Source organism: Oncorhynchus gorbuscha, linkage group LG02, assembly GCF_021184085.1.
Source record: "Oncorhynchus gorbuscha isolate QuinsamMale2020 ecotype Even-year linkage group LG02, OgorEven_v1.0, whole genome shotgun sequence".
NCBI classification, from domain to species: Eukaryota; Metazoa; Chordata; class Actinopteri; order Salmoniformes; family Salmonidae; genus Oncorhynchus; species Oncorhynchus gorbuscha.
In genome coordinates this window covers 105,490,500-105,508,691 of record NC_060174.1, presented here as the reverse complement: position 1 = coordinate 105,508,691, position 18,192 = coordinate 105,490,500, and the positions used below count along the sequence as shown (strand labels likewise).

The following is an 18,192-nucleotide window of genomic DNA, read 5'->3' as shown; positions in this document are numbered from 1 at the left end:
CTTCTATTAATTCCAGCTATGTGGCCATTGTATTAGTCCCCTGGATGTCATAAGGTGAATGCACCAATTTGTAAGTCGCTCTGGATAAGAGCGTCTGCTAAATGACTTAAATGTAAATGTAATGTAGACCCAGCCCTCAGCTCAGATTCCCCAGAGATGCATCCTAAACCGTAGCCTATACCCCACCCCATAAGGGCTCTGGTCAAAAGTAGTGCACTATTTAGGGAATATGGTGCGAATCGAGACTCGAGGGAGGGACAAGAACCACGCATTAGGATAATTTGTTTCCGTCACAATATAATAGAACACATTCTTCATTTCCTTCAGAAGCAGCCATTTAGCTGCTAAAAACCCCAACCAGGTGGAGAGGGATCGGGGTGGGGGGGGACGATTAAACAAGGGAAGTGGACTGTGCCCAAACTCCAAATTGATGGCTCACGTCATCTAAGAACAGGATTTCCCCAGACCCCGTTTTAATGGGTTCTTACCACCCTGTTTCAGCTCTACGTTCAAATATCCAAATCATCATCAAAAAAACGTGGATTATTCGTTTCAGCTGTGTCGTGCTAGGTCAAAAAACTACCTTAGTGTTGGGGGGGGCAGGACAGAGTTAGAGAAACCCTGTTCTAAAACAGGAAGCCCATTAAGAACGCCTTACCCCCCCCCAAAAAATATTAGCTTGAACTCTTCCCTCAGTTCAACATTTAGTAATTTTACTGAGAATGATTTAATAGTCCTTCTGTAGCTCAGTTGGTAGAGCATGGCGCTTGTAACGCCAGGGTAGTGGGTTCGATTCCCGGGACCACCCATACGTAGAATGTATGCACACATGACTGTAAGTCGCTTTGGATAAAAGCGTCTGCTAAATGGCATATATTATTATTATATTATATTATAATAGTGACAGTGACAAATTATGCCTCTGTTTTTATTAAAGTGGAGAGAGGCTGAGGAACATCTGTGAGGTTTTACAGAGTGACATCTGAATGACATCACGGGTAGAGGTCACATCTTCCTCCGGCTGGAACAAAGCTCTGGTCTAGTTCGCCGGTGTCACTATCAGGTCTGGAAAGCAAAGATGCTTTATTACTGTGTGTGTGTGTGTGTTTCAGTGTGTGTGTGTGTGTGTTTCAGTGTGTGTGTGTGTGTTTCAGTGTGTGTGTGTGTGTTTCAGTGTGTGTGTGTGTGTGTGTTTCAGTGTTTCAGTGTGTGTGTGTGTGTGTGTGTTTCAGTGTGTGTGTGTGTGTGTGTGTTTCAGTGTGTGTGTGTGTGTGTGTTTCAGTGTGTGTGTGTGTGTGTGTGTTTCAGTGTGTGTGTTTCAGTGTGTGTGTTTTAGTGTGTGTGTTTCAGTGTGTGTGTGTGTGTGTGTGTTTCAGTGTGTGTGTGTTTCAGTGTGTGTGTGTGTTTCAGTGTGTGTGTGTGTGTGTGTGTGTGTTTCAGTGTGTGTGTGTGTGTGTGTGTGTTTCAGTGTGTGTGTGTGTTTCAGTGTGTGTGTGTGTTTCAGTGTGTGTGTGTGTTTCAGTGTGTGCGTGTGTTTCAGTGTGTGTGTGTGTTTCAGTGTGTGTGTGTGTTTCAGTGTGTGTGTGTGTTTCAGTGTGTGTGTGTGTGTGTGTGTGTGTTTCAGTGTGTGTGTGTGTGTTCAGTGTGTGTGTGTTTCAGTGTGTGTTTCAGTGTGTGTGTGTGTGTGTGTTTGTTTCAGTGTGTGTGTGTGTGTGTGTGTGTGTGTGTGTGTGTGTGTGTGTGTGTGTGTTTCAGTGTGTGTGTTTCAGTGTGTGTGTGTGTTTCAGTGTGTGTGTGTGTTTCAGTGTGTGTGTGTGTGTGTGTTTCAGTGTGTGTGTTTCAGTGTGTGTGTTTCAGTGTGTGTGTTGAATTGAAGAACATCTCTAACCAATACTTATATATATATTTTTTTCTCCCACTCAAGTATTTGTGACGCCGTGTGCCGGGACCTTCTTGACGAGCGAAACGTGGTTTATTGTTGTTATGCTGTGAGAATTCATTAGGAGAGAGACTACAACACCTCAATTATAATGATTCTATTTTACACACGCATCAAAACACTGTTCATGTTGTTGCCTAGAGACACACAAGACCGCATTGCCTCATTACAGCCAGAATGTGCCGAGTCGATCCTACTTTTAGAGTTTGAAAAATACACAGCGCGCAGGGGAGACTGCTGAAGAGCAGGTACACTTGAGACAACATCATTAGCTAACACAGGGCTGGGAAAGCTGTAGCCTAGTGTGTACAGTACAGAAACCGACTGAGCAGAAGGAGCAGGTGACTGGGCCTGGGGACAAGATAAATACTACGTGTGTCTGCACTGGAGAAGAGAAAGAAAAAAATAATTTATTAATAATTATTAATAATAATTTATTAATAATTATTTCATAATCTATTTATTCGGATTCTCATAAGCTCCCGTTCTCTCTGATGAAATGAATGATCGGAGAAATGGGTCACAGGAAGGAGAGACGATGTCACCCCCCCCCCCATTTCTTTTTGCAGGCTTTGGATTGAATAGAGGCCGTGATGGCGTTGAAGCCTCGGTGCAATCAAACGTGATATTACTGTGTATTATGTATTTTATATACAGTGTATTATGTATTTTATATACAGTGTTACTGTGTATTATGTCTTTTATATACAGTGTATTATGTATTTTATATACAGTGTTACAGTGTATTATGTATTTTATATACAGTGTATTATGTATTTTATATACAGTGTTACTGTGTATTATGTATTTTATATACAGTGTATTATGTATTTTATATACAGTGTTACTGTGTATTATGTATTTTATATACCGTGTATTATGTATTTTATATACAGTGATTTATGTATTTTATATACAGTGTATTATGTATTTTATATACAGTGTTACTGTGTATTATGTATTTTATATACAGTGTATTATGTATTTTATATACAGTGATTTATGTATTTTATATACAGTGTATTATGTATTTTATATACAGTGTTATTATGTATTTTATATACAGTGTATTATGTATTTTATATACAGTGATTTTATGTATTTTATATACAGTGTATTATGTATTTTATATACAGTGTATTATTATGTATTTTATATACAGTGTATTATGTATTTTATATACAGTGTATTATGTATTTTATATACAGTGTATTATGTATTTTATATACAGTGTATTATGTATTTTATATACAGTGTATTATGTATTTTATATACAGTGTATTATGTATTTTATATACAGTGTATTATGTATTTTATATACAGTGATTTATGTATTTTATATACAGTGTATTATGTATTTTATATACAGTGTATTATGTATTTTATATACAGTGTATTATGTATTTTATATACAGTGATTTATGTATTTTATATACAGTGTATTATGTATTTTATATACAGTGTATTATGTATTTTATATACAGTGCGTTCAGATCATACTTTTCCACATTTTTTTTGCTGTCATGTACCTTTTACTGAGGAGTGGCTTCCATCTGGCCACTCTAACATAAAGGCCTGATTGGTGGAGGGCTGCATAGATGGTTGTCCTTCTGGAAGGTTCTCCCATCTCCACAGAGCAACTCTGGAGCTCTGTCAGAGTGACCATCGGGTTCTTGGTTGGTCATCTCCCTGACCAAGGCCCTTCTCCCCCTGATTGCTCAGTTTGGTCGGGAGGCCAGCTCTAGGAAGTCTTGGTGGTTCCAAACTTCTTCCATTTAAGAATGATGGAGACCACTGTGTTCTTGGGGACCTTCAATGCTGCAGACATTTTCTGGTAACCCTTCCCCAGATCTGTGCTTCGACACATTTCTGTCTCGGAGCTCTACGGACAATTCCTTCGACCTCATGGTTTGGTTTTTGCTCTGACATGCACTGTCAACTGTGGGACCTTATATAGACAGGTGTGTGCCTTTCCAAATCATGTCCAATCAATTGAATTTAGCACAGGTGGACTCCCATCATCACCTCAAGGGTGATCAATGAAAACAAGATGCACCTGAGATCAATTTGGAGTGTCATAGCCAACGGTCTGAATAATTATGTAAATAAAATATGTTTGTTTTTTATTTTTAATACATTTGCAAACATTTCTTAAAATCTGTTTTTATTTCATCATTATGGGATATTATGGGATATCATCTGTGGATTGATGAGGATTTTTCATTGAATTAATCCATTTTAGAATAAGGCTGTTAAGTAATAAAAAGGTGGAAAAAGTCAAGGGGTCTGAATACTTTCCAAATGTGACAATACTGTCGCTGAGTCTAGACAGGGGGGGGGATGTCTAATTAGCTTGCAGTAAGCCCCAGTTAATGGGGCTGTAGAATTGGTTTGCAAATTACAGCCGGCAATCCTACTGGTCTCCCTGTGCCTTTAAAGACATCAGTTGGCAGTGTGGTACTATCATGGGAATGACTGTCTGAAATGGTACAGAGACAAGGAGAGGGGGAAGGGGGGGGGGACAAGAGACGAGGAGGACAGAGGGAGTGATAAGCAAGAGAGGGAGCGACTAAACCGATGCCTAAAAAGGAGAGAGGTTGACTTGAATAAAACCAAACAGGTACGAGGATCCTCCAAGCGGCTCATAAAAACCACTTCATCAGGAAGTCTATTTGTCGCCCTCTCAGTCGGTCTCCCTGTGTCTGCCTATCTACAGGCAATATTGGATGACACATGGTCACACATCAATTTTCTCAACCAATCACAGAGCAGTTAAGACAGTCCCACAGCACCACAGAGCAGTTAAGACAGTCCCACAGCACCACAGAGCAGTTAAGACAGTCCCACAGCACCACAGAGCAGTTAGACAGTCCCACAGCACCACAGAGCAGTTAGACAGTCCCACAGCACCACAGAGCAGTTAGACAGTCCCACAGCACCACAGAGCAGTTAAGACAGTCCCACAGCACCACAGAGCAGTTAAGACAGTCCCACAGCACCACAGAGCAGTTAAGACAGTCCCACAGCACCACAGAGCAGTTAAGACAGTCCCACAGCACCACAGAGCAGTTAAGACAGTCCCACAGCACCACAGAGCAGTTAAGACAGTCCCACAGCACCACAGAGCAGTTAGACAGTCCCACAGCACCACAGAGCAGTTAGACAGTCCCACAGAGCAGTTAGACAGTCCCACAGCACCACAGAGCAGTTAGACAGTCCCACAGAGCAGTTAGACAGTCCCACAGCACCACAGAGCAGTTAGACAGCACCACAGAGCAGTTAGACAGCACCACAGCACCACAGAGCAGTAAAAGTATTAATCCATTCTACAGCTGGACGCTCCTTGTCTATTAGAAGCTACAGTGCATCACTCCGAGTAGATTGCAGCAGGTTGGAAGGGAATGCCATACCCCTAGAGAACATGCATTTTTCATGGGCTACAGCTCCAACAAGAGATGTTTGTGCTGCCATGCAGGAGCCAATCAAAGACAGGATCAAAGTCAGCAAGACAGGCGAGAGCCCGGAGACTTCCTTTAACCAGACAATAGGCGAAGTCCCAAATGGCACCCTATTTCCTATGTAGTGCACTAGTTTTGACCAGGGCCCATAGAAAGTAGTGCACTGCATAGGGAATAGGGTACATTGGGATGCAGAGGCCTTTCCAATCCTCTCAGATCTCCACTAGTAACTAGTGGCTAGGGTGAGGGTTGTTTCAGCTCAGGGCCGAGGCGGGGAGGCCTCTAGAAGAAACACTTAAAAAATCACAATTTATTTATCCTATGCGCCAAATACTACCAGTGTAGTAGATTTTACAGTGAAAAGCTTACAAACTTTTCCCAACGGTGCAGAATTTAAAATATAAAAATAGTAACTAACACGAGAGGATTTTTGTTTTGTTTTTACCTTTATTTAACTAGGCAAGTCAGTTAGGAACAAATTCTTGTTTATAATGACGGCCCGGGAACAGTGGGTTAACTGTCTTGTTCAGGGGCAGCATGACAGATTTTTACCTCGTTCAGCTCGGGGATTCGATCTAGCAACCTTTCGGTTACTGGCCCAAAACTCTAACCACTAGGCTACCTGCCGCCCCATAAAATACCACACACACAAGAATGGAGCTATATACAGGAAGTACCAGATCAATGTGGAGCTATAAATTCGAAGTGCAAGTACCAAATCAATGTGGAGCTATATACAGGAAGTACAAGTACCAAATCAATGTGGAGCTATATACAGGAAGTACCAGATCAATGTGGAGCTATATACAGGAAGTACCAGATCAATGTGGAGCTATATACAGGAAGTACCAGATCAATGTGGAGCTATATACAGGAAGTACCAGATCAATGTGGAGCTATATACAGGAAGTACCAGATCAATGTGGAGCTATATACAGGGAGTACCAGATCAATGTGGAGCTATATACAGGAAGTACCAGATCAATGTGGAGCTATATACAGGAAGTACCAGATCAATGTGGAGCTATATACAGGAAGTACCAGATCAATGTGGAGCTATATACAGGAAGTACCAGATCAATGTGAAGCTATATACAGGAAGTACCAGATCAATGTGGAGCTATATACAGGGAGTACCAGATCAATGTGGAGCTATATACAGGAAGTACCAGTACCAGATCAATGTGGAGCTATATACAGATCCAGATCAATGTGGAGCTATATACAGGAAGTACCAGTACCAGATTAATGTGGAGCTATATACAGGAAGTACCAGATCAATGTGGAGCTATATACAGGAAGTACCAGATCAATGTGGAGCTATATACAGGAAGTACCAGATCAATGTGCAGAGGTACTTGAGTTAGATACCGTATGTATATAAAACCAGGGTAAAGTGACTAGGCATCCAGACAGATCAGAGTCACATAAAGAATAAAGACCGGTCATTAACAGAGAAATGACAGAATAAATAACTGGGTCTTTTACAGTGAGCGAGCAGCTTGAGAACACTTCAAATTACACAGTACCGTGCTTTTTATCACGGTCGGTAATGCTGCGTGTTATGATACCATTGAAGAAGAGTGATTGTTTAATTCTACGGCATTCTATACAATCAATACAAAAAAAAAGAGACTCAGAAGTAGTCAAAGAGGTCATATCATTTCAAGGTGAAACAAGAGAGCATCATTCAAATGTTGATGGATAAAAATGCTTCTTTTTTCTTTCTCATATCATATGTGACATGAATAATAACATGTTAGAATGTGTTGTTTTTTTTTTTTTAAACACTCTAGAATGGACGAGGTTCCCTGAGGCTGACCTAACAACTGAGAAAAATCAAATTATGCACACATTTAAAAAAATTAAAAGTAGGAGGAGTCTCTTGATAGCAAATAATGACATGAATGACTTGATAACAGTGCCTCTGTAGGTCCCTGTAAGGAAATTAACATCTTGGGAGAAAAACAGATATGGTTGACTGGAGATTGCTCAGCAGAAGGAAGTATTAAAAGTCTAATGTCTGTCTGTTGTGGAAGGAGTACCAGAAGTAAATGACTCCCAAGGCGGTCGCTAGGAAACAACCACTCCACCAATCTTCTGACAGTATAGGATCCCACAAAAATACATTTTTAAATATGCCTAAAATGAAATATCAGGTTTTAGTAAAACACAAAATTGTATAAAATAAGTGAATCAAATATAGTAAAAATATATCAGACAGCATAAGACAACGGGACGGCAGGGTAGCCTAGTGGTTAGAGTGTAGAGGAGGCAGGTAGCCTAGTGGTTAGAGTGTAGAGGAGGCAGGTAGCCTAGTGGTTAGAGTGTAGAGGAGGCAGGTAGCCTAGTGGTTAGAGTGTAGAGGAGGCAGGTAGCCTAGTGGTTAGAGTGTAGAGGAGGCAAGTAGCCTAGTGGTTAGAGTGTAGAGGAGGCAGGTAGCCTAGTGGTTAGAGTGTAGAGGAGGCAGGTAGCCTAGTGGTTAGAGTGTAGAGGAGGCAGGTAGCCTAGTGGTTAGAGTGTAGAGGTGGCAAGTAGCCTAGTGGTTAGAGTGTAGAGGAGGCAGGTAGCCTAGTGGTTAGAGTGTAGAGGAGGCAGGTAGCCTAGTGGTTAGAGTGTAGAGGAGGTAGGTAGCCTAGTGGTTAGAGTGTAGAGGAGGCAGGTAGCCTAGTGGTTAGAGTGTAGAGGAGGCAGGTAGCCTAGTGGTTAGAGTGTAGAGGAGGCAGGTAGCCTAGTGGTTAGAGTGTAGAGGAGGCAGGTAGCCTAGTGGTTAGAGTGTAGGGGAGGTAGGGTAGCCTAGTGGTTAGAGTGTAGAGGAGGCAGGTAGCCTAGTGGTTAGAGTGTAGAGGAGGCAGGTAGCCTAGTGGTTAGAGTGTAGAGGAGGCAGGTAGCCTAGTGGTTAGAGTGTAGAGGAGGCAGGTAGCCTAGTGGTTAGAGTGTAGAGGAGGCAGGTAGCCTAGTGGTTAGAGTGTAGAGGAGGCAGGTAGCCTAGTGGTTAGAGTGTAGAGGAGGCAGGTAGCCTAGTGGTTAGAGTGTAGAGGAGGCAGGTAGCCTAGTGGTTAGAGTGTAGAGGAGGCAGGTAGCCTAGTGGTTAGAGTGTAGGTAGCCTAGTGGTTAGAGTGTAGGTAGCCTAGTGGTTAGAGTGTAGGTAGCCTAGTGGTTAGAGTGTAGGTAGCCTAGTGGTTAGAGTGTAGAGGAGGCAGGTAGCCTAGTGGTTAGAGTGTAGAGGAGGCAGGTAGCCTAGTGGTTAGAGTGTAGGTAGCCTAGTGGTTAGAGTGTAGAGGAGGCAGGTAGCCTAGTGGTTAGAGTGTAGAGGAGGCAGGTAGCCTAGTGGTTAGAGTGTAGAGGAGGCAGGTAGCCTAGTGGTTAGAGTGTAGAGGAGGCAGGTAGCCTAGTGGTTAGAGCGTTGGACTAGTAAGGTTGCAAGTTCAAACCCCCGAGCTGACAAGGTACAAATTTGTCATTCTGCCCCTGAACAGGCAGTTTACCCACTGTTCCTAGGCCGTCATTGAAAATAGGAATTTGTTCTTAACTGACTTAAATAAAGGTTAAATTAAAAAAAATAAGCATAAAAAGTTCACATTTTTATATTTCTGCAAGCCATTTTTTATCAATATCAAATAATTTCTGGTTAACAATTCAAGTATTTTACTGTGATTGTTTAAAAAAAGTAATAATAATTGGTCAAAAAGAAGAAAAACAATTCTCAGCAATGAGCCATTTCACAACCATTTTGTTAAGGGCTGTCCGATAGTGGTCTCAGTAGGAAAGCTGAAAACCAAACATTATTGGCAAAGAGATCGAGAACTCTTTCTTATTGGTCTAGTAACTAATTCACCGCCTGGTGATGTCACCAGACAGGCCAAAACTCCAACACACCAAAAAACAGGCTGAAATTTCAGGCAGTCATTCAGCTCGTGCACTAAAAGAGGATTGTCATCATTTTCACAGTATTTTTCCAGAGAGATACACAGTACAAGTCAAAAGTTGTTTTTATTTTTGCTATTTTCTACATTATAGAATAATAGTGAAGACATTAAAACTATGAAATAACACACATGGAATCATGTAGTAACCAAAGGGGAAAAAACCCCTTGAATGAGTAGGTGAACCCCAAACTTTTGACTGGTACTTTATATGAATAAATCAATTGTTTTATTGCACTAGTCATTTAAGGATGTTTTTCTACTCCCTGTATATAGACTTTTCTATTGTGTTATTGACGGTACGTTTGTTTACTCCATGTGTAACTCTGTGTTGTTGTTTGTGTTGCACTGCTCTGCTTTATCTTGGCCAGGTCACAGTTGGAAATGACAACTTGTTCTCAACTAGTCTACCTGGTTAAATAAAAGGTGAAATAGATAAATAAAAATACTTACCCAGAGTCAGATAAAAGCATGGATACCATTTTTGTGCCTGTGTGCCGTTTGAAAGATGTTTAGGGACGTTTTTAAGAGCCAATGCTAATAGCGCAATGACGAAGTCTACTGGAACAGCTAGCATGCACAGTCATTGCGCTAACACGAGCAATGCTAGAAGCTTAAATTGGAAAAAATCTCACATTATCCAATAAATGATTTACATGCACACAATTATGTGATTGTGGATAGTGAGATTAATATAATAGTTTGATTTAAAAAAATAATAATAATATTTGCAAAAAATAACGATTTCCCTAATAAATCCTGTTTTACATGAACACATCTAAAATCAGGCTACCTGATGGCACTCTGATAAAACGCAAATCAAAACAAAAAAACATTCTACCACAGCGACCATGTTATTGTTGGGAAGCATATTTTGATTCTGAGTTCAGACAAAAACTACTCCTCCATTCAGTTGTTTACGAACTCACTTCACACGCGCATAAAGAGGGAGGCTCTCGGCTGGTTCCCGGCTGGTTCCCGGCGCAGGTCAAATACACCGCTGGAACGCCGATTAAGGAGTTTGTGTCCGAATAATTCAAAAGTAAAAAATAAGATAAAAATCGGTGTATACTTAAATTTTGACCTTTGACAAGCAGAGTAAAGGTGTTTACATGACTATTGCATATTCTGCCTACTGCCATAAATCAGTTTAATATTATAAGTGTGGATTTCTTTTTTTAATTTGATAAACATACTCATTGTGTGTTTTGAAGCCGTGTTTGGCAGCATCCAATTACCTTTTACCCATTTAAAAAGGTAAATCTGTGGTCAGGACCAGGATGGATGACAGCAATATATACAGTGAGGCAACAAAAAGTATTTAGTCAGCCACCAATACATTTTGTTTCTGGTGTCCTTTGACAGCTCTTTGGTCTTGGCCATAGTGTAGTTTGGAGTGTGACTGTTTGAGGTTGTGGACAGTTGTCTTTTATACTGATAACAAGTTCAAACAGGTGCCATTAATACAAGTACCGAGTGGAGGACAGAGGAGTCTCTTAAAGAAGAAGTTACAGGTCTGTGAGAGCCAGAAATCTTGCTTGTTTGTAGGTGACCAAATACTTATTTTCCACCATAATTTGCAAATAAATTCAATAAAAATCCTGGATTTTCTGGATTTTTTTTCTCTTTTCTCATTTTGTCTGTCTAGTTGAAGTGTACCTGTGTTGAAAATTACAGGCCTCTCTCATCTTTTTAAGTGGGAGAACTTGCACAATTGGTGGCTGACTAAATACTGTTTTGCCCCACTGTATATTTTACATCAATTCCCATATTTTGCCCAACCCTCCTTTTACTATCTTCATATACATGTTCCTGAGTGGCCCAGCGGTCTAAAGGCGTCACTACAGACACCCTGGTTCGAATCCAGGCTGTATCACACAACCGGCCGTGATTGGGAGTCCCACAGGGCAGTTGTCCGGGTTTGACCGGGTTAGGCCGTCATTATAAATAAGAATTTGTTCTTAACCGACTTGCCTTGTTAATAAAATGGCTAAATATATATATATATATATATTTTTTTTTTTATAAATGTAAAGTGTTTTACAATTTTTAATTATTTAGATAAAAGTTGGATTTGATCCTCTACTCTACCCTATCCCTGGTCTGCAGGTAGTGGTTAGAGCATTGGGCCAGTAACGCAGTTAAACCCCTGTTCCCCGGGCGCCGAAGACGTAGATAGCGATTAAGGCAGCCCTCTGCACCTCTCTGATTCAGAGGGGTTGGCTTAAATGCGGAAGACACATTTCAGTTGGACAACTGACTAGGTATCCCCCCTTTCCTGATTACGTGTTGAGCCCAGACACCTTTTCCTACAGTACCAACTAAAACAATAGTAGCCTCGCTTCCAGTTCTCCAGGGAGTTACTCTGCAATGCGGTCTACTAATTTCAAACAGGATTACAGATGAGCTCATAGACTTGGCCCGCTGCCACCCACTGTCCTTTCTCCTTCGTGGAGTGGTAACCCGGGGTAACTGTGGATCACTGTTCTAAAAGCCCTTTCTCCTGCATGGAGTGGTAACCCGGGGTAACTGTGGATCACTGTTCTAAAAGCCCTTTCTCCTGTGTGGAGTGGTAACCCGGGGTAACTGTGGATCACTGTTCTAAAAGCCCTTTCTCCTGCGTGGAGTGGTAACCCGGGGTAACTGTGGATCACTGTTCTAAAAGCCCTTTTTTTTTTTTTTTCACCTTTATTTAACCAGGTAGGCTAGTTGAGAACAAGTTCTCATTTGCAACTGCGACCTGGCCAAGATAAAAGCATAGCAGTGTGAACAGACAACACAGAGTTACACATGGAATAAACAATTAACAAGTCAATAACACAGTAGAAAAAAAATGGGCAGTCTATATACAATGTGTGCAAAAGGCATGAGGAGGTAGGCGAATAATACAGTTTTGCAGATTAACACTGGAGTGATAAATGATCAGGTCATGTACAGGTAGAGATATTGGTGTGCAAAAGAGCAGAAAAATAAATAAATAAAAACAGTATAAAAAACAGTATGGGAATGAGGTAGGTGAAAATGGGTGGGCTATTTTCCTATAGACTATGTACAGCTGCAGCGATCGGTTAGCTGCTCAGATAGCTGATGTTTGAAGTTGGTGAGGGAGATAAAAGTCTCCAACTTCAGCGATTTTTGCAATTCGTTCCAGTCACAGGCAGCAGAGTACTGGAACGAAAGGCGGCCAAATGATGTGTTGGCTTTAGGGATGATCAGTGAGATACACCTGCTGGAGCGCGTGCTACGGATGGGTGTTGCCATCGTGACCAGTGAACTGAGATAAGGCGGAGCTTTACCTAGCATGGACTTGTAGATGACCTGGAGCCAGTGGGTCTGGCGACGAATATGTAGTGAGGGCCAGCCGACTAGAGCATACAAGTCGCAGTGGTGGGTGGTATAAGGTGCTTTAGTGACAAAACGGATGGCACTGTGATAGACTACATCCAGTTTGCTGAGTAGAGTGTTGGAAGCCATTTTGTAGACATCGCCGAAGTCGAGGATCGGTAGGATAGTCAGTTTAACTAGGGTAAGCTTGGCAGCGTGAGTGAAGGAGGCTTTGTTGCGGAATAGAAAGCCGACTCTTGATTTGATTTTCGATTGGAGATGTTTGATGTGGGTCTGGAAGGAGAGTTTGCAGTCTAGCCAGACACCTAGGTACTTATAGATGTCCACATATTCAAGGTCGGAACCATCCAGGGTGGTGATGCTAGTCGGGCATGCGGGTGCAGGCAGCGATCGGTTGAAAAGCATGCATTTGGTTTTACTCGCATTTAAGAGCAGTTGGAGGCCACGGAAGGAGTGCTGTATGGCATTGAAGCTTGTTTGGAGGTTAGATAGCACAGTGTCCAATGACGGGCCGAAAGTATATAGAATGGTGTCGTCTGCGTGGAGTGGTAACCCGGGGTAACTGTGGATCACTGTTCTAAAAGCCCTTTCTCCTGCGTGAAGTGGTAACCCGGGGTAACTGTGGATCACTGTTCTAAAAGCCCTTTCTCCTGCGTGGAGTGGTAACCCGGGGTAACTGTGGATCACTGTTCTAAAAGCCCTTTCTCCTGTGTGGAGTGGTAACCCTGGGTAACTGTGGATCACTGTTCTAAAAGCCCTTTCTCCTGCGTGGAGTGGTAACCCGGGGTAACTGTGGATCACTGTTCTAAAAGCCCTTTCTCCTGCGTGGAGTGGTAACCCTGGGTAACTGTGGATCACTGTTCTAAAAGCCCTTTCTCCTGCGTGGAGTGGTAACCCGGGGTAACTGTGGATCACTGTTCTAAAAGCCCTTTCTCCTGCGTGGAGTGGTGACCCGGGGTAACTGTGGATCACTGTTCTAAAAGCCCTTTCTCCTGCGTGAAGTGGTAACCCGGGGTAACTGTGGATCACTGTTCTAAAAGCCCTTTCTCCTGCGTGGAGTGGTAACCCTGGGTAACTGTGGATCACTGTTCTAAAAGCCCTTTCTCCTGCGTGAAGTGGTAACCCGGGGTAACTGTGGATCACTGCTCTGAGGATGAGGTTAGATGATTTCCATTTACGTTGCCAATCTGGTTGAACATTTTCTTGAATTTGACCTGATTAGAATTGTTCTGGTTCATAAAAAATAAAAAAATGTTTTTAGAATAATTATAATAAATAAATATACACAAAAAAATATATATATATATATCGGCATCAGTAGGGGCTCCCGAGTGGCTGTGGGCTAAGGCACTCCATCTCAGTGCTAGAGGAGTCACTACAGACACCCTGGTTCGAATCCAGGCTGTATCACACCCAGCTGTGATTGGGAGTCCCATAAGGCGACGCCCAGTGTCTGGCCGGGGTGTAGGCCGACATTGTAAATAAATAAAAATTGTTCTTCTGTAGCTCAGTTGGTAGAGCATGGCGCTTGTAACGCCAGGTTAGTGGGTTCGATCCCCGGGACCACCCATACGTAGAATGTATGCACACATGACTGTAAGTCGCTTTGGATAAAAGCGTCTGCTAAATGGCATATATTTATTTATTTATTTATATTTGTTCTTAACTGACTTGCCTTGTTAAATAAATAAAATGTAAAACATTTGTGAGTTGTAAGTATGAAGACCACACACACACACACTCTCTAGAACAAGCATGAGAACTGAGAACAGTGTTAGTTAGTGTACTTACAACCCTTCCCTATAGGACTTGGTATTTCAGAACCTACAGTATGAGCTAGCGGAGTTTCTACAGAACAACAGCCTCATCTCACGCACAGCAGATTCCCATAGAGAGAAGTAGCTTACTGTAGAGATTAGAACAATCCTAGTGTGTGGGCTTTGTCTACTCTACCTGGTGTGTGTGTGTTCCAAGCCACCCACCTGCAGGTTGTCGTCCTCACTGACCAGCTCCTTCGGGGGGAACAGGTCCTTGGCTTGGATGTACTCCAGACTGGGTGGTCCCTCTTCACCCTGGAAGACAAGCAGGTGACACGTCAGCACACATTCCCATAGTAACAAAAACAGTACAGCACCACTTTACCAGATCAAAACAGTACAGCACCACTTGACCAGATCAAAACAGTACCACTTTACCAGGTCAAAACAGTACAGCACCACTTTACCAGATCAAAACAGTACAGCACCACTTGACCAGATCAAAACAGTACAGCACCACTTGACCAGGTCAAAACAGTACCACTTTACCAGGTCAAAACAGTACAGCACCACTTTACCAGATCAAAACAGTACAGCACCACTTTACCAGATCAAAACAGTACAGCACCACTTTACCAGATCAAAACAGTACAGCACCACTTGACCAGATCAAAACAGCACCACTTGACCAGGTCAAAACAGTACAGCACCACTTTACCAGGTCAAAACAGTACAGCACCACTTTACCAGATCAAAACAGTACAGCACCACTTGACCAGATCAAAACAGTACAGCACCACTTGACCAGATCAAAACAGTACAGCACCACTTGACCAGATCAAAACAGTACAGCACCACTTGACCAGATCAAAACAGTACCTCTTTACCAGGTCAAAACAGTACAGCACCACTTTACCAGATCAAAACAGTACAGCACCACTTTACCAGATCAAAACAGTACAGCACCACTTGACCAGATCAAAACAGTACAGCACCACTTGACCAGATCAAAACAGTACCACTTTACCAGGTCAAAACAGTACAGCACCACTTTACCAGATCAAAACAGTACAGCACCACTTTACCAGATCAAAACAGTACAGCACCACTTGACCAGATCAAAACAGTACAGCACCACTTGACCAGATCAAAACAGTACAGCACCACTTGACCAGATCAAAACAGTACCACTTTACCAGGTCAAAACAGTACAGCACCACTTTACCAGATCAAAACAGTACAGCACCACTTTACCAGATCAAAACAGTACAGCACCACTTGACCAGATCAAAACAGCACCACTTGACCAGGTCAAAACAGTACAGCACCACTTTACCAGGTCAAAACAGTACAGCACCACTTTACCAGATCAAAACAGTACAGCACCACTTTACCAGGTCAAAAACAGTACAGCACCACTTTACCAGGTCAAAAACAGTACAGCACCACTTTACCAGGTCAAAACAGCACAGCACCACTTTACCAGGTCAAAACAGCACCACTGTACCAGATCAAAACAGCGCCACTTTACCAGGTCAAAACAGTACAGCACCACTTTACCAGATCAAAACAGTACAGCACCACTTGACCAGATCAAAACAGCACCACTTTACCAGATCAAAACAGCACCACTTTACCAGATCAAAAAACAGCACAGCACCACTTTACCAGGTCAAAACAGCACCACTTTACCAGGTCAAAACAGCACCACTGTACCAGATCAAAACAGCACCACTTTACCAGGTCAAAACAGCACCACTTTACCAGATCAAAACAGCACCACTTTACCAGATCAAAACAGCACCACTTTACCAGATCAAAACAGCACCACTGTACCAGATCAAAACAGCACCACTTTACCAGGTCAAAACAGTACAGCACCACTTTACCAGATCAAAACAGAAAGCACCACTTTACCAGGTCAAAACAGTACAGCACCACTTTACCAGATCAAAAAACAGCACAGCACCACTTTACCAGGTCAAAACACAGCACAGCACCACTTTACCAGGTCAAAACAGCACAGCACCACTTTACCAGGTCAAAACAGTACAGCACCACTTTACCAGATCAAAATACAGCACAGCACCACTTTACCAGGTCAAAACAGCACCACTTTACCAGATCAAAACAGCACCACTTTACCAGATCAAAACAGCAAGCACTAGAACAGAGGCTTCAATCAAAACCGTCGCTCGCTCAGGAAAAGGTCAATAAAGCCCCCCCCCCCCCAACTAACTCCCATCACAGGAGTCTCTATCCAGAGCCTACGACCATCAAGCATCAGTATGGTAATCTGCCATCTCAGCGGAGGAAGCGAGTGCACAGGCGTCACGTAGCAGATGAAACATTGACCGTGATCGACCTCGGATAATAAATTAGGTGAAAGACCTCTGCATCAGATGGACTCCCAAGTCCCAAATGGGACCCGAATCCTTTTTTGGTGCACTACTTTAGACCAGGTCCCATAGAAAGTAGTGCACTAAAGAGGTAGTAGGGGACCATTTGCGATGCATTGTGGTAGTGGTGGAGGCTGAATTGGCAGACAACAGGAGGAGAGATGTGGTGTGGTGCAGGGGCAGGCAATATCTTTCAAGCCCATAACCCCTCAAAATATAATGCCTTCCCTGTTCTGGGTCATAGAAAATAATAATAATATATATTATAGAATTAGAGGAAGGGTTATTGTTCGGTTACGAAATTTGGCAATAAAGCACCAATATCTTTTTCCTCAGTTTACAACAGGCTTCGGGAACTGTGTTACGGTCGAATGTCAAACATTTACTCAGCACAGTGCCAGCAATCTTTGACGCAGGGTGCTACACAGGCTTCAGCAAACAGAGGAATGAAGGACGGGATTGGTCACTGCTGGGCTACGGTCAGTACACCACCAACACACCCAGCAGATCACCTATTTTTTTTATTTAACCTTTATTTAACTTGGCAAGTCAGTTAAGAACAAATTCTTATTTTCAATGACGGCCTAGGAACAGTGGGTTAACTGGTCTAGGAACAGTGGGTTAACTGGTCTAGGAACAGTGGGTTAACTGCCTGTTCAGGGGCAGAATGACAGATTTGTATCTTGTCAGCTTGGGGATTTGAACTTGCAACCTTCCGTCTACTAGTCCTACACTCTAACCACTAGGCACCCGGCCGCCCCTACACTCTAACCACTAGGCACCCGGCCGCCCCTACACTCTAACCACTAGGCTACCTGCCACCCCTACACTCTAACCACTAGGCACCCGGCCGCCCCTACACTCTAACCACTAGGCTACCTAACCCCCCTACACTCTACCACTAGGCTACCTACCGCCCTACACTCTAACCACTAGGCTACCTACCACCCCTGCACTCTAACCACTAGGCTACCTAACCCCCCTACACTCTAACCACTAGGCTACCTACCGCCCCTACACTCTAACCACTAGGCTACCTGCCTCCTCTACACTCTAACCACTAGGCTACCTGCCTCCCCTACACTCTAACCACTAGGCTACCTGCCTCCTCTACACTCTAACCACTAGGCTACCTGCCTCCCCTACACTCTAACCACTAGGCTACCCTGCCGCCGCAGGGAAGCTGGTACCACCAACACACCCAGCAGGTCACCTGACGGGGAAGCTGGTACCACCAACACACCCAGCAGGTCACCTGACGGGGAAGAAGGTACCACCAACACACCCAGCAGGTCACCTGACGGGGAAGCTGGTACCACCAACACACCCAGCAGGTCACCTAATGGGGTAGCTGGTACCACCAACACA

General features: G+C 43.0%; 1 protein-coding gene across 1 annotated transcript in view; it reads right to left on the bottom strand.

The window, feature by feature from the left end:
- LOC123990884 (myotubularin-related protein 4-like) overlaps window positions 1–18,192 on the bottom strand; it is a 98,511-nt gene that overhangs the window by 64,278 nt on the left and 16,041 nt on the right. Inside the window, exon 2 of the mRNA XM_046291852.1 lies at window positions 14,651–14,740. Coding sequence (XP_046147808.1) covers window positions 14,651–14,740 — 90 coding nt within the window. The remainder of the gene's footprint in view (window positions 1–14,650; window positions 14,741–18,192) is intronic.